The sequence below is a fragment of the Panthera leo genome, chromosome B1, assembly GCF_018350215.1.
Source record: "Panthera leo isolate Ple1 chromosome B1, P.leo_Ple1_pat1.1, whole genome shotgun sequence".
In the NCBI taxonomy this organism is placed as follows: domain Eukaryota; kingdom Metazoa; phylum Chordata; class Mammalia; order Carnivora; family Felidae; genus Panthera; species Panthera leo.
In genome coordinates this window covers 191,936,976-191,961,854 of record NC_056682.1, presented here as the reverse complement: position 1 = coordinate 191,961,854, position 24,879 = coordinate 191,936,976, and the positions used below count along the sequence as shown (strand labels likewise).

Genomic DNA, 24,879 nt, shown 5'->3' with positions numbered 1-24,879 from the left:
GTTATTATATTATAATGCCAGAAGACAATTTAGCACTTGTTTAAGTGTTCAATCAATATTTAGTGGAGATCAGTCAGATTCCAGGTCCTGTATTAGAGCCTGGATGATTAAGTTAGATAAAAACAGGACTTCTCGCACCGTCGGGCAGTTTCCACGCTGCAAAGAGACAACTGGCCGAGAGAATGGGAAGAAGGGGCTGAAATCCAAAACACTTTGCAAGGTAGTTTGGGGCCGGTGTCTGCCTGACAGGAAAACCAGAAAGCTTTCCATTTGTACAAAAGGACCGCAGGCTCACCTGGAGGAACACCTTTTACTAATTCACGTAAACATGTCCTATGGGCTGCTGTGCCTGGAACGATAGACAGACACAGTGCTGTGTGGAGCTTACAGCTACCTTGGGTTTAAAATTCTGAGCTTGTTGTTTCGCTCATATTTCTTATTTAGTCAAGAAAGGTCTACAGCATTTCTTCTGCACTTGGCCCTGTGCTCTGGGCCTCAGTTTCTTCATCTGTGAAGTGGGGCACTGTCTTGAGAGTCAGTAGGGCTGAGAAGGGAAGATCAACCGTGGACTTGGGTGCACCCGGGTTCAAGCCACCGTGTGATTCCTGCTCACTATGAAACCCTGCACAAAGCGCTAAACCTCTCGCAGCCACAGTGTTTTCATCTGAAAAATGGAAGTAATAATACTACCTATTACTAATATTAGGATTACCTAATAATCCTACCAATACTATTGCTGTGCGGCTCGAGACAATGATGTAAAGCACTTAACTATGAGACTGGCACGAAGCAAACACTCAATACATGTGCACTTGATTTTCATTGTTCCTGCTGCTGAATTTTGCAAGATTCTCAAAATTCTCATTAAGTCTCTGCCTTCAATTTTATGGATACCTAACCATTCAAGACTTTGCATGATTTGTTTCTTCCTAAATTTTTCTCAGTATTGTCTAGCTAGATGGCGGGAGGAGGGGGGATTTTTTTTTTTAAGATTCGCTAAGTAACACCCTAAAAGTTTCATGAAAATTTCTACATTCAACACCCTGGTAAGGATGAGGTTTTCTACCCTACACGCAGACATTTTCTCATGACCAAGGAAAAACAAAAGGATTATTTTTGCTATATCTTGGCCTTTAAGCAGACTTAGAGAGGTTGCCTTTTTTCTTTCTCTCTCATCGGAGGTTTAGATTCTAATAGGTTAAAAGGCCTGGTTGCAGCCATCACTTTAATGCTGCAGCCATCACTTTAATGCTGCAGCCATCCCTTCGATCTGTCGCCATCACTTTCATTGCTGCAGCATCCCTTCAATCTGCAGCCATCACTTTAATGTTGCAGCATCCCTTCAATCTGCAGCCATCACTTTAATGCGGCATGGCTTTATCTCCCTGGGTTTGGATGCTTAAGCAGCTCAATTCCTCTAAAGATCACCAAATACACAGCATTGTCAAAAAGTTAGTAAGAGTGCCCTAGATTAAAACTATGAATATTTGGGTCACAATTTACTACATATTATAACCAACTTAGAGTGTGAACATGCACATGTATGAGTGCATGTGCACACATGTATGCATGCATATTTTATGCATGCTCGTGTGCATGTGTATGTGTGCACGTATGTGTGTGTTACAATATTGCGGTTTCTGCTGGGACGACTTCTATTCTCACTGTTCTCAACAGTCTGGTCTTGCTCATCAGGAGTCACCATACACCCCTACACTGTAAGTAGATGTTTAACTGGCTGCCTTCCCCACTAGGCTATGAGCTTCCTGAGGGCAGGGTTTGCTTGTTGTCCTCCATCATTGAGCACGTAATTAAAAAAAAAAAAAACCCAATCACTTATTGAGGGATGAATAAGCCAATGCAATCCCATCATAGACACTACAGGGTGCCACAGTAAATGCTGCGTCTTTAATGGTTTTAAAATCAAAGCCATCATAAAAGTAACAGCATTCTCTCTTTTCTCCTTTTCCCCTGCCTCCACTTAAAAAAAAATCACAGGAAATATAGAATGAGGACTGGAAACCGTTCCCCACTGTTTCTCTCCCCACCCCCCACTCTCCTGTTATACCAAGAGTATCTGGTATCCCTTCAAGGAGGTCTCCGGAGACCTGGTAACACTATATATATGGTTAAGCTCCTTGGAAATACAATGGACTGAATTAAGGTAGAGGTTTCTAACTGTAAATGTCTTGACATATTTTCCTTGCAGACAAATGCCTGGAAATATAATAAACTATATTTTAATGTTTATTTGTCTCAAATACAGGGTTTTTTTTCAACAGACAAATGTGAAGTTTTGAGTCCAGAAAAAAACAGGTTTAAATCACCACCCAGCAAGCGGTTTTTAAAATAGTACACACAAGTGATCATTTCAAAGCAGTTTAATGCACTTAGGCAACAGGCATTAACAGTCTTTGCAGAATAACCTAACACCTTAAGCTTATTTTCTAGTCTTGGTTCAGATGAATTTTAACCTTTCTTAAAAAAAAAAAACAAAACTGACAGTGCAGGGCACCCACTGATCTCTGTAATTTTAGTACATCCTGCATTTGCATTTTGTGGTTCTTTTATCATGACCGGAAAAAAAACAATCCCTGGACCTTCTTTCATGCACAGTTAAGACAATGGCGCTCACAGCACTTGGAGACGAAGTGTGGTTCTCCAGCTCCAGCCGGTTGGTGAGGAAAGGCAAGGCGTTGTGACTCAGCAAGTTCCCCTCAGCAATGAGGGTGGGAGAGAAAGAACAGGAGGCTTGACACAGAGTCAATAACACATTATTTACCTCGATTTTATTTTTAATGTGGTAGATTAAAAACAGAAGCAAATAGTCCACCTAATGGGAGTCAGAGACTCTGGGGCCGACAAAAGAAACTTGCCATTCACATCTCGTCTACGCCAGAGCTGTCGGAAGAAAAATCAGCCTCAGGAAAGGGAAAGATTTATCCAAAGCCATAGGCTCAAGTTTGGGGAGGAAAGTAGCTATGAGAAGAGTTCAGGAAACCCACCCCTAAAACGAGAACAGTCTACAGTCTCCGTGACATCGCATCAAATGCAATGGAGGGAAGGGAAGAGTCGCTACCCAACGCCGCCCCTGTCTTGGCAATTTACCTCCACGGTCCCACTGAGTGTTCAAGATGTGCCTGATGTTGATGGATTATTTCTAGCCTGCCACCTTGGAAACTGGGTTTCTGAGACTTATGTTCCCCGTCCTGGACGGGGTAGGATTTCAAATCTCTCCGTCTTGTCTCTCCCCACTCTGCCTTTTCACTTGACTAACTGCCACATCACTATGGGGTCCTCTGGCCAGGCTGGCTACCACGTAAGGAAGTTTTCCCAGAAGGCATAGTGCATTACTTCCGGTTTCCCAAATCTGTCAAAGGCAGAGGGAAAAGTCAGGGCTGGAGACATGGGGACCCATCTTCTAAAATGACTGCTGAAAGTTCCATGAACCACATCATGGGCCTCACTGGTACACAAATAAAGTGGCCCTGGGCAAGTTACATAACCCTGGCTCACGGTAATTTTGCATCTTTAGAAAAAAATGCCATGAAAATCTATCCTTTGCTTCAGACACACTGGGCTAAAAATATCTCCATCAGCCAGTAACTGTGTGTAATTTTTCCTTTGTGCATCTCCCCATTCACGGATTCCCTTCTCTCAGCAGACAAGTATGTTCCAAGACAGACCGCTAGTCCCCCCTCCACAAAGTGACCCGAGGGATCTTGCCCAAAAGCAGATCAAAGTGTTACACACACACACACACACACACACACACACACACAGGCAAAAAACTACCTTTATCAGTTCCCTTTGTCCAATACGGTAGAAGCTAATGTTGGTTTAATCTCTACCATTTATCAGGTGCTAGTCTAGGGACCTATAGGCCTTATCTCATTAAATTCTCCAAAACAATCCTGTGAGGTGAGTACTATTGTGGTATCATTTTCCCAAAGAGAAAACCAAGGCACAGAGAAACTAAACAATCACATCAGGGTCCTGCTTGTACTTACCGTGTGAAGTCCAGGAAATAAATAGTCTCTCAACGATGAAGACCACACGTCCTGGCTCAGCACACCAAGGCCTTCACCATCAGAATCCCACTTCCTTTCCATGCTTATCTCCTACCACCCTCACCAACCCCACCCGACACGAATACATACATATTGACCTGACTCCCCAGACCCCGAGCCCCAGCCATGCCCAAATCCTCACCCTTCCTCAAACAGGATATCGCCTTTCAAAGCTCAATTTCTTTGCATGTGCTGTTCCTTCTGCCAAAACCTTCTTCCCGCTATTCTTTTCAGATTGGCAAATCCCCCCTCATCCCACAAGACCCTCCTTCCTACAGATCCTTACTGTGCCCTCGCTAAACTCCTTCCCTCTTCATCTCTAGGCCAGTAAATATCACATAGGGTAAGTGTCCAATATCCACTAAACAAATAAGCCATAGTAATGATAGTTAATACATACAGAGGAGAAACGCCATGCTAACCACTTTGTAAGAATGATCTCACTCAATCCTCATAAAAACCCAAAGACATAGTTTCTGTCATCATTCCTACATTACCCGGGAGGGCCACTGAGACGCAGAAAGGTAAATTAACTCACTCAAGTTCATACAAATAGTAAGAAAAATAAGTCTGCATGACTCCAGAAGTTAATCATTTAATGCCAGTGCCGTGTTGGGGAGGGTATTGCACACCACGACATTGTAATAGAAGCATATGTGTATGAAGCTTATCTATAAAATGTATATTACCCGTATTAAAACAGTGATAACTCAGAATCTAGTTACAAAATGGCTGTCTCTGTGAAATGTGCCTTTAAAAAAAGACCACTATTGGCCACAGAGAATGTAAATTGTCATGAAGGATACAAACATGAATAAGATAGTACCTGACCCCAAGGATCTCTTCGATCCAGTGAAGAAAATAAGATAACATTGCATACAACTCATGACACAGCCCACTTTTTGAGATATCACTTTTCTCCTTGAATCGAATATATGTCCTTCAAACGGTGTCATAAATTAACTTGCTATAGCCCAGCCTACTGGTTCTAGATCAACACTAACTCTTAACATTAATTCAAGCTCCTTCTTCCCAGTATAAATTGTGCAAAATCTTTTGATTTATAAACCTTACACAAGGTTGCATGCCTGCTGCCTCTTGACTCAGAAAAAATACAAGAGAAAGAAAAACAGTCGGGGGGGCGGGTGGGGGTGGGAAGGATGTGCCTTCAAGCAGGAGGGAAAATCATTCGTAAAAGGAGACAGAGAGCCCTCAGTGAAGATTTCTGACTAGTATTACATGCTAATGGTAACCATAATAGTTACCACAGCTAAGTCCTTAGTACCAGTATCCTATCTCAGAACTGGGGGACAAGACAGATTGTTAAAAATTCTACTTCTTTGAGTTCAAATCATGGCGCAAAGGAGCCAGACAATTTTTTTAATATTTAGATGCTATCTTATGCTTCAAAACATAAGCATAAGTGTAAAGAATTCAGGGAATTCACAATATATTTGAAAAAGGTTTAAGAGCGTGGTGAAACACTCCTAATGTTAGTTTAGAAAGCTGGATTCAAAAGGGCACCCACTATGCTCCTAAGCATGAAAAGGTTGATACACATGCTTGTGTGGATTCCATTTACATACCAATATGTTAACAGCCATTTTTGCTTGTATTTTAGAGAAAATGTGTATATGCCTCTTTGCACATTGTTGTATTTATAAATACTTTATGTTAATAATGCACCATGTTTTTAAAATTAGAAAAATTAAATATATGTTTTAAAACATATACAATTTAATTTTAAATAAATTGGCAGAGAAAACAATCATAAATTCTAAATTCTTTTATTTTTTTTTAATTTTTTTAATGTTTATTTATTTTTGAGACAGAGAGACAGACAGAGCATGAACAGGGGAGGGTCAGAGAGAGAGAGGGAGACGCAGAATCTGAAGCAGGCTCTAGGCTCCGAGCTGTCAGCACAGAGCCCGACATGAGGCTCGAACACACAGACCATGAGATCATGACCTGAGCCGAAGTCGGAAGCTCAACCAACTGAGCCACCCAGGCGCCCCAATTCTAAATTCTTTTAACATTTATTTATTTTTGAGAGACAGAGAGAAATACAGTGTGAGCGGGGGAGGGGCAGAGAGAGAGTGAGACACAGAATCCAAAGCAGGTTCCAGGCTCTGAGTTGTCAGTACAGAGCCTGATGCGGGGCTCGAACCCAAAAACCATCAGGTCATGACCTGAGCCAAAGTCGGACGCTTAACCAACTGAGCCACCCAGGCGCCGCATAAAGTCTGCAGCAATGTAGACTAGTGATGTGTTTTTCAACATCAGCAGCATGATGTTAAAGAATGATACTATTTTAGCACAATCAGAAAACTGGAAAAGGTGAAAGGGATTTCAAACATGCAAGTTTTTGTAGGGGGCGCCTGGGTGGCTCAGTGGGTTAAGCGTCGGACCCTTGATTTTGGCTCAGGTTATGACCTCCCGGTTCTTGAGTTGGCACCCCACATCCAGCTCTGTGCTGACAGCGTGGAGCCTGCTTGGGATACTCTTTCAAAATAAATAAATAAACTTCAAAAAAAACCAAAAAGGAAATTTTTGTAAGATTGGTAGTAGTTGGTAAGATGGTGTTTAATGTGGCCAGTTCCTGGTTATTCTCAAGTAACAAGTGTTAAGATTTAGAAAACCTGAGACCATTTTACAGCACTTGGGAGCCCAGGTAAGCCCCGCCTATGTGTCGTTTCTGCACTTCCAAAGTCAGGAGCTATAGGGCTGGATGATCTTTCATGTCTATTCCAGCTCTGAAATTCTAGGATTCAGCTATTTTGAGAGTGGTCGTCTCCACCAAATGTTCTCCATCAGAACCTTTCAAAGGCAGGAGATATTCACCAACTGCTTCATTTCAGTTTTAGGCAAGAAATTTTAGTCAACTGCAGGGTAATCATGGCTGAAATTATAAGGCAGAAGAAGACGTGTGTGTGTGTGTGTGTGTGTGTGTGTGTGTGTGTGCATTGCCAAAGGGTCAGCCTTGTTTATTAGTTTAGCTTTTGCCTGTCTACACAATTTTCAGTCTCAAGATAAAATCCTCATGAGTCCTAAGAAATGACCCTATTGGGAAGCAAAATTTAACAAACGCTACCCTCTCAATATATATATATATATATATATATATATATATATACATATACATATATATGCAAATAACTTAATGCTTGAGCTATGCAAGATACTTGACTAGAAAGATTTATAAAAAATACTAATGTGGAGATCTAAATAAAAATCGCAGGTGAGTTGGTCAAGGAGATGTAATGTAGGAAGCTATGCGTAGTTTAAAGAACTCAGTAAGGAAAAATCAAGGAAACTCTACCCTGGTATTAGTGGGACGTACCAGCACATTGGAACGCCCAGGTGCATCTCTAAGGAAAGCAGAAGGAGGCAGCTTTCCTCCCCATCAACCTGAGCCCTGAGGCCAGAAGGATGCCGCATGGTGCCATTCAGCACATCGCCACTTCCACTCGTGGCGTTTTCACTGTGTTAGGGAGCAAGCCACAAGGTGTCACAGCGGATGATCAATTGGCAGGGCTGTTATCAGTCCAGACACGGAGGTGGCGCTTCCGGCTTCCAGCCCTTGCTGACACAGCTCCCTTGGAGAAGTCTGTGTGAAGCTGTGTGTTGAGAAGGGCGCCTCTTTGAAGGAGATGGCCAGTCAAGGCCAGCAGGTGTGTGCTCTCCATTTAGGTGGCCCTGCAAAGGCTCTCTGGAACAAGGGACCCTCTCAACATTCTGTTCTCTCCACTGAGTTCTTAGCCGGAGCAAATCCTGAACGTAGCTTCTTCCCAACAGAATGGAAGACATGTGTCCCACACTTCGGTCAGTCCTTAATCTGAGACTACGGGTATGTCTCAGAGATCATTACAACCCGGATTTTGGGGGCGATCGCGGCCACCAGAAGGTATATGATTATCACGTGAGCACTACTGTATGGCACTGAAAAACCCTGGTCACGTTAGCATATATTGTGAGAATACCAAATCGACAAGTCTTATAACATCATAGCAAATTTTGCTCATTAAACGGAAATATGCTAGTACAAACCAGGCGAAAAAAATATTTTTAAAGATACTTTCAGGAAATCAAGCAGTGTTTCATTACTTACACTACTCGATTTGCTGATAGGATAGAGAATAAGGGCAACAGCTTATGATCATTATCTTGGTTCACATTTATTGAGCACTTACTACACATAGAAATCCTCCCTTCCATGTGGGAGATGCATTCCAAGCCCCCTGATGGATGCCTGAAATTGTGGATAGTACCAAACCCCATATTTACCACGTTTTCCCCTGTCATACAGAACTATGATAAAGTGTAATTCCTAAATGAGGTCCAGAAAGAGATTAATAATAATTAACAAGACAATAAGACAGTGATAATAATATGCTGGAATAAAAGTTATGTGAATGTGCTCTCTCTGTCTCGAAAAACCGTAGCATACCGTAGTCACTCTTCTTCCAGTGATGATGCCAGATGACAAAACGGCTATGTGATGAGGCGAAGGGAGGTGACAGACGCAGGCATTGCGATATGGTGTTAGCCTACTACTGACCTCCCGACAACATATCAGGAGGATCACCGGCTCCTGGACCTCCGTTGATGGCAGATAATTGAAACCGAAGAAAGCGAAACTGCACACGGGGCCGGGGGCGGATTACTGTTCCAGGCATTGTACGTGCCTTAGCCATTCCCCTCCCAACCTAACACTCAGGCTAAGAAAACAAACCCTCAGAAAAGTTAAGAAACTTTCCCTCAGATCACACAGCAGGCAAGACGCAAAGCCCGGGTTTGGATCCAGATCTGACTTGTTATCAGTCATACTTGAGTTCAGATCTTTACACTCCACGCATGTCCCTCTTGTTGCTCCAAAGGAGCAGACACCGGTGCACATGTTTCCCAGCTGGAAGGTGCACACGTACACAAACACAATCTGATTGGGGCAAGGATCTCTCTCTCTGTGTGTCTATCTGTCTGTCTCTCATGCACACGCACACACGCACACAAACGCACGACAGTTAGCAAACACAGTTATCATAAACCACAACATCATATACTAATATAACTTCTCTTATTTTCTGTTGGGCAAATCACTTCAAACAAGCTAATTAATGGCCCTGAAAGCCCTTTCCCAAAATGCAAAGTGCTCCGGGAAATGTAAGGTGTGGTCATGATTCATATCATAACTCATGGCTGTGGCCCCCTCGGCAGATCCAAAGAGAGATAAGTGGTAGATATATCAGATGAGGAAAAACACTAGGATAAGGATAAAGATTTTTAATCAGAAGTCAGGAGACTCCCCACAGACTCACACCACCCAGAAGGCAAGATTCTCAGGTCAATGCTTTCTTCACAGAAGAAATTCCCTCTTCAGCCTTCTTTTTTCTGCAGGTCTGGCTGAGCATTCTATCAGTGAAATTCACCGGGCTATTAGGCTTACAGATTCTTTTCCAGCTGTAACTGTTGGTAAGACTCGAGGTAAACTCCAGTGTGAATCTGGGTAGTGTTGGCACAACTTAATTTCCTTTATTCAACTGATATATTTTGCATATCAACTATGCGTTACGGGGCATGGGGAGGTGCAGCGGGGAGGGGGGGCTGTGATTGACAAGTCTGAACAAGACAAATGAGGCCCCTGCCCTCACACAGCTCGTATTCTGGGGGAGAAAAACAAACGCTTAAGAAATAAACTAGAAGCAAGAAAATATCAGCTTGCTGTCATTTTTGTGAAGAAAATGATCAGGCCATGTGATAGAAAGTGAGTGGGGTTAAGGGAGGGAATTTTAATTGAGGTGATCCAAGGGGAGCTTTTCTGTGAAGGGCACATTTAAGCTGGTCAGTAGAGGACCTACTAAGTGCTGGACGCTCACCCTTCGTGGTCATTGCTTTCTTTGAGATATTTAATTGATCACCTGCAAATAAAGTCAACATCAGGCCAAATTCTAATTCAAATTAGGCCTGCTAATACTTCTATGGATTATTATGGAGGAACAGAGCTATCCCACCACCGAGGGCAAAGATGTTGAGCCGTGAATGAGCTCGAAGAGTTAATGGATCCAAAGATGGTCCCTGTGGCTGGAGTCCACTGAACATGTAGAAGGAGAGGAGACGAGACCTCGGGATCAATTGTATTCTCACAGCTAGAGCAAGGAGTTGGGAGCTGACGCTAGGTGTGAGGGAAAGCCAGAGAGTGATGTGATCGGATTCATGCTTCAAAAATATGCCTGCGGCTGCTTGCGGGGAACAGATTTTAAGAAGGAGAGAGGCAGCAGGGAGCACAGTTGGGTGGCCCTCCAAACCCTGAAAAGAGTGGATGGGGTTGGGATGTCACCAGGACAGAGTACTCCCCACCTCTTCAGAGGGGTCTGTCAAATCTCTAACCCTGAGCCTCTGTTTTCATTTGGAAGGCTAACACTTCAAATTAGGTTAGTCAAAAGTGGTGGTAAAGTGAGGGCAAGTCAGGGCCTCCAAAAGGGGTGGGGAGCCCTTCCCACCTGCCTTGGGAGAGAACACTGAAGGCAGGAGTTAGAAGATGGCGTCCCCAGGGATGCCGGGGTATGGACTCCGCCTCCCCGTCTCTGGGTTTCACTTTTATCTGTTAAAGGAGAACGAGAATGCATGCATGTCAGGCTTGGGGTGGATAAATGAGGAAACCCATCTTATGTCCGACAAGTGGCAGGCGTTTACTGTAAAGACGGTGGCCTCACTGAGAGCCGAAGTAGGGGTGCAAGGGTAAGGAAGGAACATCACCTCCCACAAAGAAACGCAGAGACACAGGGTGTGGAGACTGCCTCGTACAAGAGGATCAGGATCAAACTAGGTGGGTAGGAAGCCCCTGGACACCTTATTTTCTCTAAAATTCCTTTTATTTTTAATTTTTTTCTTTTATTTTTTTTTTTTATTTTTGAGAGAGAGAGAGAGAAACAGGGAGACAGACTGTGAGCAGGGGATGGGGTAGAGAGAGAGGGAGACACAGAATCCAAAGCAGGTTCCGGGCTCTGAGCTGTCAGCCCAGAGCCCAACACAGGGCTCGAACCCAGGAACCGGGAGATCATGATCTAAGTCAAAGTCAGATGCTTAACTGACTGAGCCACCCAGGCACCTCTAAGATTCCTAATTGATGCAAAGGAAGCTAACACCATGACAAACTCTGACTGTGATTTAATCTCCTTATATTTGAATTGTTTAAGACAATTAAAACACCGTCTTCCACAGAGCCTGCCTGAGAAGAGTCCAGCACAGGATGGAAACCTAACTATTTTTAAGTAAAAGAATTAAACTTTGAGGTGACTATGCATCACAGTCCACAACACTTTCAGTGACTTCAGAGAAGACCACTTCAATGAATACCGAGGACACTCATTCTTCCATAGGGAGTATCATTTTGGTTCTTTTTGTCAACAAACAGGGTATATTTTCCACCTCTGGCATCATCCTTTGGGATTTCACATCATCCCTTTTGAAATCAGTCAAGAATTTGAGAGACAAGTGGTCAAGTCAAGTTACGTAGACGAGGTCCACTTTCCAGGCAGTGCCTAATAAATTTCTACAGGTGAAACCAAAGTCCTGGCTAGTATTTCTTATCGCAAGAGAGGTGTTACAGCAGCGAAGTTAACAGCACAATCTCTAAAACTAAACTACCATCTGTGTGACCTTCGACAGTTTACTTAACCCTTTGTTTCCTCAGTAAAAATGTAGTTAGTAGTACCTACCTCATGAGGCAAGTATAAGGATTACAGGCACTGACCCACAGAAAGCACTTAGCCCCATGTTCGACACATAGCAAGCACCCCAATGATGTTAACTATTATCATCCTGACGACCTTTCAGAAGGGTCTGTACCTTTCAGTACATGGACACACCCATAATACACTATGAACCTATCATGGCACTTCATTGTAAGACTTGGTTTGTATGTCTTCCTTCATTACCAAATTGTAAGCTTCCAGAGGACAGAAAAATATTTTAATCACCTCTGTATTCCCAGATATTGTCATTGTCTAAAATACGGCAATTCTCGAAGAGATAACCGAATTCTGTTTTAAGTATTGATAGTTGCCTATGTGCAGATGCATGCTCCTACAATGTGAGTTTTTAAAAAAAATCTAGGCTCAAACTGATGGAAGGAAGGAAGGGAAAGAAAGAAAAAAGAGAAAGAAAGAAAGAAAGAAAGAAAGAAAGAAAGAAGAAAGAAGGAAAGAAAGAAAAAGAGAAAGGAAGGAAGGAAGGGGAGAGAAAAAGAAAGAAAGAAAGAAAGAAAGAAAGAGAAAGAAAGAAGGAAAGAAAGAAAAAGAAAGGAAGGAAGGAAGGGGAGAGGAAAAGAAAGAAAGAAAGAAAGAAAGAAAGAAAGAAAAAGAGAGAGAGAAGAAAGAAAGAAAAAAAGAAAGGGAAGCAAACAATATCTTTGTCAGATAATGACAAAGGTATATGTAGTCTCCACATCAGTTGAACATTTTTTAAAGCTCTGTTTTCTGACACTTTAAAAAAGAGATTGTTTTCCCAGATCAATTATATTTTTGAGACCCACCAACCAAATCCAAATAAGTTGATGAATCTTGTTCTTGACTATGGATAAAGTTGGATATTCAGGGTTGTTTGTTTTATGTGTTGTTGGCTTGTTCAGAAAGGAGGTGTTCTGTGTTTCTCGTGAAAAATGAGTTAATGTGGACAAATGTAATAAAAGGAGATTTATAGCCCTGTTCTCCATACAATTTAAATTAATTTCTTTCTGAAACCCAAACAAAAAGCTAAATGCATAAAAAACGCATACTGTTTTAAATCCTATATTATCATTTACACACCAAAAGGGAGAGATTTAAATGTGCATTGATTTTAGACTGATAAGAATCTGTGTTGAATGGGAGTTGAGAGATTTTTTTTTCTTCTTCTTCTTGGCCTCCCTACTAATAGTTAGTTTGCAGCAATTTTTAATTAAAAACAGTTCCCATCGCAAGAGCATGGGGGGAAAATAAAAAGACGTCAGGAAAATAAAATCGGTATGAGTCCTGCAGTTTGTTTTCTGAGGCCATGCAGAGATTCTGAAAAATAAGAGAGTTTGGAAGTTCTCCTTTTTAAAACTGCACTTTGGTTTCATTTAACATTTTCAAAACCGCTTTCCTTACCGCTACCAATGCCCCCTCCCCCCACTCCTCACCAACCCCCTTCGGAAAAACTTGGAAAGTTCTGTGTTTAACACTGAAAATCATTCATATGATGCGGAGCAACGACAACATGTTTCTTTCTAAATTTCTAGGGAAAAAAAAATCCAAGTTATCACAAAGTATTTCTCATTTTTTTCTACCTATCCAAAATACCTAATCTCATTTTAACTAGACTCCGTCTGATCAGGGATATTCAGCTACCCCATGAATAAACATGATGTTACAACGGGAAACCCTGTGACTGAAGTATATAAAAATGTAACTGAAAGAGAAGAATGAGAGCCCCCCCCTTCAGTTCCCTCCCACCCCCCCCCAGGGAGTTTGAGAGAAGGACCAGGAGGGGTACAAGCAGCAGATTTAAATTTCAAGGTCTTCAAACATTTTTCACGTTCATATTAAATCCTGTAAAACCAAAAACTGTAATTCTAATAAAAACCTTGTGTGTGTGGCTTCCAATTGTAATCACGGTTTTCTCTTTTGGAGTGGGATGTGTAATGTTGATAAAAGAAAGGGGGGAGAAAAACCCTCGAAACAGAACAAATACATAATGGAACCCACACTTTCCTGGAGTTTGTGGTATTTTATTAAAAGGAGCGCATTGCCAACAGGAAAAAAAAAAAAAATATATATATATATATATATACTTAAAAACAGCTTTATTGCAATGCAGACGAGTTTGGTAGTTTGAATGAGGACAAAGTACAGAAAAGTTACCAACGATAAGGAGATTTTTATAACTTGATAAACTTTCTGAAATTCTAGAGGAATCCAACACCAGTGAAATCTTTTCTCGAAAAATGAAGGTCACTATCATGTGTTTCATATTTCACCTATATTTTCATTTCACGGAGCTCAGGAAGTGGGGGGAAAATGCAGTTTTTGTGATTACTGAAGCTTTTCGGAGAACAAATTCTGATATCTGTACACCATGTCTTTATAGCCTACCTGATCGCACTCTGTGTGCGATGCTAAACTAACTGTATAATTGGGCACTTGTGTCCCTCCCGGATACATTTGGGACAGCAAGACCATCCATGAATTTTGGAAGACACGGGTAAATCATGGTAGCCTACACAACGGAAAATGTCACCCCCTTCCTACTGCCTGGGAATTACTAGTGACCAACTGTGACGCAAATCTCAAAGAGTTTCTCTTAACTTCATTTAAAAAGTGGGGGGGCGGGGGTAGGGAGGACACCCACGCATTTCTTTACGAAATTCCACTGAGATTCTGATGTTGCAAATAAACTTTATTTCCCAGAACAGCCAATAGCATTTAAAACATATTCTTGTTGTTTTTGTTTGCTTTGTAATACACTCATATTCCTTTAAAAAGGTCCTATAATCTCTTAGAGACTTGCTCGCTTTTGCCACAAAGATTATGGATCTAAATTACGTCATGGTGAAATAAATGTGGAGAGTGTGGGGAAGAGAGAGCACTTTTAGGGTGGGGGAAGCTGATGCCCAAAGCAGCTTCAGGGAGCACCAGGCCCCCAAAGGCATCAGAATTAATTCCAAGGACCTAGTTCTCAAACTTTCTCTCCTCTTCCATGTAGTGATGCATCCACTGGCAAGTTAACAGATGTTTACTGAGTAACTACTATGTCCCAGGAACCTCAGGCTCCAAGTGCTACTTTAAACAAGGCTGGCAGGGTCTCTGCTTTCCGTGTTTTCTCCACTATCACCCCATTATTTCAGTGCCATTTGTGACTTTGAACTGAATACCCTGAACCAAGAAATAATGTCTGTGCTCCTCGTGCTGGCTTGCAGCACTCTCTCATACAGAAGAAAACCAAACCCAGGACTTTTGCAGAATCTGAATTTTTAAGTCAGAGGGGTATTGCAAGGTAATTTTCAGATGAGGAACCGTGATATCTATGCCAAATAGTTAGTAAGTGACAGAAACAAGTTAGGAACAGGAGAACTCCCAATCCAGTGCTCTCAAAACTGTAACTACTCTGCTTCTGATGGACTTCGATTTGATTTAATTGGAAGAAATGCACCAATCACTTGAGAGAATGCCCCAGGGAAGGGGTTGGGGGTCAGCTACTGGGGGAGAATAGGTAAACCCCTTGCTTCCTTACCACTTTCTTTCCTTTCCATAAAAAGGAGGTTACTAGGAAATTTCTACAAACTCGATTACAATTTATTCATTCAACATTGATTTGCTACAATTTCTTTCTACCCGAATCTATGTTTAAAAAGGAATAGGGACTTGAGAGTATTACCCAGATTGTGTGTGTGTGTGTGTGTGTGTGTGTGTGTATGTGTGTGTGTGTGTAATGAGGAGTCAGTGAAATAGTACCATGTAATATAGGAGCAGGAACCAGAAGACAGGAGAAAGAAGTGAGTCTCTTTTGTCCAAAATGATTGAATGCATTGGTTAAGTTCCAAAAGTCACTCAATAATCTATTTGATTTTGTGTGTGAATAACCTGGTAACTCTTGCAGGGTATTATTGTATTTTATGTCAACCGTCTACAGGGCTCAGAACAACTTTATCATCAATAATCATTGTTGGTAAAGGCACAATGTAACTTTCTCACGAAAAGTTTTTTTTTTCGAAATATTTTCTTTTCCAATTACAAACTATGATCAAAATGTAGTATTTAATGTTAATATTTAAATGGCTTAGTAGAAATTATTTTATTCTCTCCTTTTTACATATGAAATAAAAACAAATTTATGGCCTTGGGTTCATGACATCATTTACGGCTTGGCAAAGAGAAAAGAAGTGTCAGGGCAATTATTTGGATAATTGTAAAAAAGATCTAATTAGTGGGGAAATGTTCGGGGTTGGCTCTAGAACATACCAGAAAACAGTTCGCAGTGCTTTTTTGTCACAGTCAGAGAGGTTTTTAAAAAAATCTTTAAGATTTGTCAGAGCAAGCTTTTCTCTCCAGTTTCTTGAGCTATGAAGCTGTTTTTTTCTACTCAGGGGAAAATCTTTAAAAGTAATACCCCATAATCCAAAAGGTAGGAGTTCCTGAGTTCACTCTCACAAAAGATAATGTGACATTTTTAAGAAACATACCACAAATGGGGGACTTTTCGAAGGTGTTCTCTCAAATGCGAAACAAATGTGGGACTTTTCTGCAACTGTAGATTTTTGTGAGGGTTAGGACACAGAAGTGCCCCAGATAATCTAGCTGTGACCTGGCCAAGTGATAATTTAGGAGCACAGGGGAACATAGACATCAGAGAAATCTGCCTGTTCTTCTGACCAAGGAGGATGGGAGAAAAACCTCATTCCACAACTTCTCAAAAACTTTCTAAAACGCGAGCTGGACACAGGTTATTTTTTTTAAATCCTGTAGCTGTTCAAGAATTGAGCCTTCATGGCCCCTGTTCTCTTGTTTTCAACCAAGTATATTTTTAAGACCTTTTTTAACCTCAAATTTGTATAGCAATTAATGTGTGCCTGAACTACAAGACATTTTCTATCCCCCTAATTCTGATAAGCAGGCTATGACAACCAATAGCTCATGCAAGAATTTAAGAGTCCAACAAATAGTTGCAAAAACCTGAATGAAAGATACCAACTGTCACACACACACACACACACACACACACACACACACGAATATCATTTCCTGCCAACAGGTCGCCACCCTAAGCAAAACAGAGTTTACACTTGTGTAAAAGCTGCTGGCTTCTGGGGAGAGAAACAGTATCATCAATTATATTTAACTTCTATGATGTATTAACATATAAAGAAAACAGCAGTACTAAAGACAACCCAGTTTTTTAAAAAACATCAGTCCTTGTCCAGGAGTTAGCCAATCAGAAAGCAGGTCACATCTTGTTAGCTGTATTAAATGCATTAAACGTCATGAATTCTCCATGGCTCTGTTGACAATTTAAAGCAAGTGTGCTTTATTTTATCATACGACATTAACAGAGTCCCCTTCCAGAGCTGAGACTTAGTGTTCAATCTAAAATTCCACCAAGGCTATTTCCTTAAAGCTCTGTGCCATCAGCCCTCTGGGTATTTTGTACTCCGGCAGAGAAGACGGAATTCCCAGCGATTTCTACTTCCCAAAGTCACTTTGGTGCACCCATCACAAACTCCTTGTCAAAACACTTCAACACAAAGCCCCAACTTACAGGCAAATTGGACAGCCCAGCAGCCCAGCAGCAAGACCCGGCCAGGCTAGCCCAGAGAAAAAGTCAGCTGGCATTAAATATTTAAATTGCAGGAGGCAGTCTGGAGTTTTGCATTTACAAAGTTCTGAAAGTCCTGTTCTCTCGGCTCCCAGAGTTGCTGGCCGAGGAGGCAGAGGCTCACTCCCCCCTCTCAGGCACAAGATTACAAATATGCAAAACTCAAGCTGACTTGAAGGCTGAGCCGGCTCCCGGGGAAGGTAGAGCTCCTTAGGAGACACTCCCAGCAGCGATAAGAGAAGTCGAGAACCCCCTTGCCCCAAGCAACTGGTTTCTGAATTTAACACGGAAATACACAAACAATGTGTCCCTCCAGGGCTAGTTCAGAAAAGTGTGTGGGCTTACCCTTCTCCCCCCTCCACCTCGATTTTGATGACTTTGAAAAGCAAATGCAGGTCAAAGCAGACTTCCTCTGGGATTTGTTAAAAATGTATTTTGCCAGATGCAAATGATCACAAAATCCCTTGGAATCATATCTCACGAAACACTAACGGGACTGACTCAGAGCCTGCAAACCCCAGAGTTCTGGAAGAAGAGCATTTCTGGAGCCCCGGCAGGCAAATCAAGTGCTGGGTTGTCTATTTCAAGATTCCGGCAGAAACTGTCCCCAGCTCCAAGAGTTGCTGTGCCTGGAAGCCCGGCGTTCAAACTAGTGGATTCATCCTGGCGCTCATTTCCACGTACGTGGTAGTATCTAGTGGGACACTTCCCACAGAATTCAGCCAGCAGCCCAGGAAAAGCCCATGCACAGTTTGAAAAAAACACACAAACATACACCCAAGGTTGGAGTACTTACCTCTGTGCGAGCCTGCAGCCTCTTGTTCATCTCATAGATTCGGTATTCTGGCTGAACCATGTATGGTGTATGTCTCCTATAAAATGGGCCGAAAGGAGAAGAATAGAAGGGGTCATGTGGTGTGCTGGACATCTTGCCTGCTTGTCGAAAATCAAGCTAAACAGAGTATCAGTAACGTCCATGCAGAGCACATGGGCTGTGTTCCTCACAGTACAAAGTAGACGCACGCACACGCTCACACACACACACACACACACACACACACACACATACACACACAGAGGCAGGCAGGCAGGCAGGCTGAACACACTGGCTGGGAACTGCTGTTGGAGCCCTCTATAGCAGGAGAGGAGAGAGAGAGCGAGAGGAGGGAGGGAGGGAGGGAGGGAGGGAGGAAAGGAGGGAGGGAGGGAGCACGGGAGAGGAGGGAGAGGGAGAGAGCAGGAGCTTCAGAGAGGAAGGGAGGTTGGTAGGGAGGAAGGGAGGAAAGGAGGGAGGGAAGGAGGGAGGGAGGGAGGGAGTGAATGAGAGAGAGAGAGAGAGAGAGAGAGAGAGAGAGAGGAGGCTGGATGGCTTTAGGCACCACTGCTTGTTTTTAAAGAAGCAGTTTGTGGAGAGGTCATTTCCTGTCCACACTGTAGACTAGTTCAAAAATATAATTCTCCTCACAGTCTGACAGAAGTCTAAGGTTTGGTTTTAATTTTTTTCCTCCAGCCAGGACCCTTCACAACCTGATTGCTAAGCTTGTTAGCATATAGGTGGTTTAACCGCTGCCTGAGCCACTCACCCCTGACAGTCACACTGTTGTAATGTATCAGAAATGTGATTACCACAAAATACAGCAACACTGCACTGTGGTCCCCTGTATTAGAGCTGGTGATTCACTGGCAAGCCAAGATTTCCTTCTGCACTAATCTCCCCATATAGTTTTGGGTTTACTTGCTCTTGTTCCAAGGGCTTGTTACAGCCTTTGCATTTCCACCCCCTCCTCACCCCCAGGCTCCCCAATCAACCCTCTTCCCAGCCCCTCCCTCTTCTCCCAAGGCTTCAGTTCAAGCAGGTTTAAGGGGGGCCTGGGTTCAGGTTACCGAAGCATTTTCAGGTAAAACAATCATTCCGAATGTGGAATGCCTAGGATACACCCTTGGAGCAGTGGGCTTTTTTTTTTTTTTTTTTTCAAGAAGAAGAAAAAAACAAAAAACAAAAAACCTCCCAAAGCCGACCTCCAAATAAGATAGGAAAAGCAACAAGGGGGAAACTCCCACAAAAAATGACCATGGAAAATTCAGTTGAGTAGGAAATTGCAGATAATTGAATGGCTCATCCCCAAATAACATGTCCAACTCTGATGGAGGCAAAGTCTTTATTTTCCAAGATTGGTCAAGAACATAAATCTTTTTGCAACCGAGGTACATGATAGCTGGAGGAAAACGGGCACAGCTCAAGGGAGGGGAAAGGATCTCTACAGAGAACTAAATGACCCATATGAAAATCACACTCTACTGGACCCAACGATAACCAGACGTATACCCCTCAAACAAAGCCTAGATGCAGAAAATGTAAATGTATTGAGCTAAGACCTAGCTAGGTCTGTGGTATTAAGAAGAGAAAGCAGAGACCACCAAAAAGGGTGATGCACGCAAGCCCCTGAATGTAAATGCATGCAAATGAGACATTTCTTCTTTTTAATAAGCAGATTAATTAACTTTCTGCCCCAATCATGGCTTGGGGTATCTCCAAGTCACTAGCCAACAGGGGATAAGGTATTGCTAATTCTGTAATTTACACTCTTTAAGAATACTCAGGAGCAGAAATACCCCCAAATTGCTGTCTTGATCAGCCCTTTGTCTTGATTGGAGGAGATACGTGTAGGGTCCACCCCAAACTTGTAGTGCAACTCAACACAGTAAAGTCCCTTGCCAGGATGAGATTAGGGGAGGCATTACACTCGGGCTGCTTGGAACTTGTTCGAGAAGACCCCAGGGCAGGCCAGCATGCTTAGTTTCAAGTTTCATTACAAATCCAAAAGCTGGACTAAATTTGCTGCAAGGTTTGTCAAAACACACAACCTTCTAAACACGAGATTTCAAACAAATTTGGCTTGATTTATGTTTTGGAATGATGGCCACTGCAAAATCTAACGGTTCCTTGTGTTTAGATTCCCAAACTAAGGACGTTCCAAGAGTTTAGTGCCTGCCTGAGTTTGTGTTTATATGGCTTTTTCGGAAAAAAAAAGCAAAGTAACACCTAGCAGGCATGTGCAGCCCAATATTGATCAAAAAAAAAAAAAAAAAAGAAAGAAAGAAAGAAAGAAAGAAAGAGAAAAGAAAAGAAAAGAAAAGAAAAGAAAAGAAAAGAAAAGAAAGAAAAAAAAAAAGAAAAGAAAAGAAAAAAGAAAAGAAAAGAAAAGAAAAGAAAAGGAAAAGCTCAAAGATCCATTTGGGGAACTTCTTTCTAATAGAAGGTAAAATTTTGCTCTCATTAATTCTTGCAGACCATTCCAAGTTATTGGAAATACTGCTTCCTGTTAATACCTAAAGACTAAATGCAGAAAGATCGGAAACCTTATACTGCTTGGGCCACATAGCTTCTCATCTTTGCTGCCTCAAGAGTCTGCACACTGGCCTCCCTGCTCAGATTCACAATTCTTTTCTGACTTGGGATTGGTCTTTGTCATTATCAGAATGCTGGCTGCAGAAAAGAAAAACTGCTCTTCCCTCATGGTTTCCCTTCACGGTTTCCCTGCCACCAGTAAGAAAATGTCCATACTCCTTGGTGAGGCACACAGGGCTCCTTAAGACCTGCACTCACTCCCTCACTCTCTCTGTCTCCCTCTCTGTCTTTACACACACACACACACACACACACACACACACACACCCCTTTTGTTTGTTTGTTTGCTTGTTATCCTTGGTCTTCCTAAACTTTACAATCCTGTTCCACACACATGTATACATTGTACTTTTAGCCCTTGTTCACCTGTAAACTCTTAGTCGACCTCTGTCCAATTAAATTATCACCTCCCCTCTGAATCTTTTTTCATTAATCCTTCATGAATTCATTTATTGCACGGGTATTTCATTCACGGTAGAAGGGGGCCCGGAGGACCGTAGCACTGGTCAGAGCACTTTTCAATTCTGGTTCCACCACCTGCCTGCCCTGGGAGCTTCAGCAGGTGACTGCATCTCTCTGTGCCTCTGTCACACTGTTTTCAAACCAGAGACAATGAGAGTAACAACCCATAAGATTGTTGCAAAGGATTAGATGAGATAACACGCTGCAATGTACTAGAACCCATACATATAGCGGCGCCTGGGTGGCTCAGTCGGTTAAGCACCGACTCCTGATTTTGGCTCAGGTCATGATCTCATGGTTCGAGGGATCAAGCCCCGCATCGGGCTCTGCGCTGAGTGTGGAGCCTGCTTGGGAGTCTCTGTCTCCCTCTATCTCTGCCTCTCCCCGGCTTGCTCACACACTCTCTCTCTCTCTCTCTCTCTCAAAAATAAGTAAACTTAAAAAATATTTTTTAAAAAGCACCCACACATATAAATTCTCAAAAAATATTATTATTGTTAGGTACCTAACATACACTTAGGTGCTAGGGAACACCGGGAGGCCAACGTGGGTAGCAGACATGCTCCCTGTCCTCTTGTCCCTTGTAGTCCATTGGGGATGAGAAAGGACACAACACCGGAGAACTAAAAAGCCTTTGGGAACCTAATTTCAAACTGTAGTGTGTGCTATGAAGGAAATACAGTGGTCTCCACCTTATCCGGCTCCCTCTCTCCAACGATCTTACTGTACTGTACTCACCCCACTTGTGATGATGTGACGTGATAACATGCCAGCAAGATCAGATCTGAAGGAGGTGAGTGACGTAGGCATGTGACGCAGCACCAGCCTCCTGTTGACATTCGTCAGAAGGAGAAGCTTCTGCTTCCAGCTGGTACTTGAAACTCCAGAAAGCCAAACTGTGGAGATGGGGGAGAGGGACTGCTGTAAACAAAAGGAAGGGACAGAAAACAATGTCCCCATCTCGGTCAACACTGGATCTTCTGTTTTCTTCCAGTGGAGAATTTACATGTCAACGTGCTCATTGCTCTCACTTATTAAGTCCTTACTATGTGGGAAGCACTATGCTCAGTGGAATACACAAATATTCTTTATTGATCTCAAAGTAACCTTACGTGATTCGTTTGACTACTGTCCCCATTTTACAGATATGGAAACTGGGGCTTCAAGCTGCTACGAAACTTCTTCAAAGTCATACAACTAGTAAGTCATGGGGGCAAAATCCTTACGCACTTCGCGGCTTGACATCCAGGTCCATGTTCGTCTTTAAGGCGTCTCTGTTCTTTGGCCTCAGTGGCTAGTGTGGTGCTGGGCCCCCAGCGGGTGCTTAAACCACACACACCTGAGTAAGTGGAGGAAAAGACAAGAGGATGAAGTGTCTTCTTTGTCCTGCTTAAATGCAGGCACCCCTTGTCCCCCGCCCCCACTTCTACCCATTCTCCCTGAAGCCCGGCCTCATTACTTCCCCTTTTATTGCTGCCCCAAATCTTCCAGAATGTTCTCCCCACATTGCAGGTATCTGTTTAACCCTATGCACCATCAGGTCACCTGGCTGGTTTTGCCAGTTCCCTATTTCTTAAGGGACCAGCTATGACTCATGTTATTCTGGCCCAGGGCTGCGCATAAGAGAAAGGATGTGCTCATGTTAATGCTGCAGATCAACTCCTTTAGGAAACCGTAGAGAAATCCAATAGCCATGTTTGTATACCGTAAAAAAGTGAACGAGTCTAACCCCTGTTGTGACAGTCTTGTTACCCCCAAAGCCTGAGCCATGAGTTTACATATGATTTTGCATGATGTGTATTGAATAAACTCCAAAACTCTTCACACAGACATTCAAGGCGATTTAAAAGCTGACCTGACCTTTATGCTAGGGACCTCCTCTTGCCATATTCACATTAGATTTAGCCCACAGAGTGTTTATTTTTCTTTTAACTTGGAATACTTGCCAACAGTTTACAAAAATAAAGAGTTTCGTAGGAAATTCAGATTTTCGTCTTCTCTGGAAACCTCATGAGCTCTGGCCACCCTTGGCCCCATCCCATGTCGGCGGCGTGGGGTGGGACCTGATCGTTACCACTTTTCCCTCGATCTCTTGATGGCCTTCTCCAGGCACCGTCCCTAATTTCCATTTATCCGCCTGATCCCTCTGGGTATTAAAGTCATCGTCCTTTTTAAAATCTACCCAACTGCACCCTCTCCAATTCCTTTTGCTTGTTTCAGAAAGCCGGTTTTCTTAGCACTCTCTGTTCCCCTCTCGGCCCTCCCTTATCTCTGTGCCCCGTCTTTTCTTTTCTGCCCCTTCATTCCATAAGCATTCGGCTAACATACATGTGCAAGACACAGCGGAGATGTGGCAGGGGGACGAAGATAAACGAAGATTTAGATGGCGTAGCCTCTATTTTCAGGTCACGAAGAGAGATATGAAACCTGTAGTCGCTTCATTCACGACAAGTCGATATTGAGCCCTTACCCTGTACTAAGTACTGTGCCAAGTGCTGAACATACACCTTACTTGCAGAACTAATTGCCACCTCCAGGGTCTTGACCACAGAGAAGCAGACTTGATCGTCTTTTAGAGGATGAACTTTGGAGCCTCATTGACTTAGTTTAAATCCAGAATCCTGCATCTAGCTGTGTGACCTTGGGCACTTGACTAACCTCTCTGTGCCTCTGTTTTCCATTCTGTAAAAAGAGGCTTAGGGTACCTGAGTGGTTCAGTCAATTGAGCGTCTGACTTGAGTTCAGGTCATGATCTCATGGTTCTTGAGTTCAAACCCCGCATTGGCCTCATGGCTGTTAGTTCAGATCCTGCTTAAGATCTTCTGGGGCACCTGGAATTAGCAGTGGAGACAGGGCAGGAAAAACCTAAGGCATAATATAGTAGGCATCTGCAAACCGATGAATGAAATGCTAATCTACAAAGAGCCTCCAAGGAAGGAGGGATTCATTCAAATTAGTAAAATCAAGGAAGGCTTCACAGAGGAGTTGGCATTTGTATTTAACCTCAACATATCTTTCAGAGAGAAAGGCCACGCAAGCAGAGGAGACAGAATGGAAATGAACATGTCTGACACCAAGCAAAGTCAAGAAATATTGTGAAAGTAGAGACAGTAAAATGCTATCGAAGCCTGTTTCTAGAAGGTTTAAGTACCAGTGTAAGGAATGTGAGGTTTATTGCATGGATGGCAGGGAGTCAGAAAAAGGCAAGAAGAGTGCTTTTTTTTTTCTTTTAACTTTTTTAATGTTCATCTACTTTTTTGAAACAGACTTTAAATGTTTATTTAGTTTTGAAAGAGAGAGAAAGAAACAGAGAATGAGTGGGGGAGGGGCAGAGAGAGAGGGAGACACAGAATCGGAAGCAGGCTCCAGGCTCTGAGCTGTCAGCACAGAGTCCAACGCGGGGCTCGAATTCACGGACCGTGAGATCGTGACCTGAGCCGAAGTCGGAAGCCTAACCGACTCAGTCACCCAGGCACCCCGAAAAGTGCTTTGTTTGAGCAAGATGCTTTGCAGACACGAGGGGGATAAACGGGACTCAGACCCAAGAATTGAACTCTGCCCTGGGAAGTTGATTTCAGTCAAAGGCATCCCTCACACACTTTGCTCAGAAAC

At 42.8% G+C, this 24,879-nt stretch overlaps 1 protein-coding gene across 9 annotated transcripts in view; it reads right to left on the bottom strand.

Moving 5' to 3' along the window:
• The window catches only part of LDB2 (LIM domain binding 2), a 382,241-nt gene extending 363,677 nt beyond the window's left edge, over window positions 1-18,564 (bottom strand). For 8 of the 9 annotated variants that reach the window (XM_042936830.1, XM_042936832.1, XM_042936831.1 and 5 more), the window contains exon 1: window positions 18,193-18,456. In XM_042936830.1, coding sequence (XP_042792764.1) covers window positions 18,193-18,324 — 132 coding nt within the window. In that variant the 5' untranslated portion in view covers window positions 18,325-18,456. The other variant, XM_042936834.1, reaches the window with a different exon arrangement.
• Window positions 18,565-24,879: the final 6,315 nt, after the last annotated feature.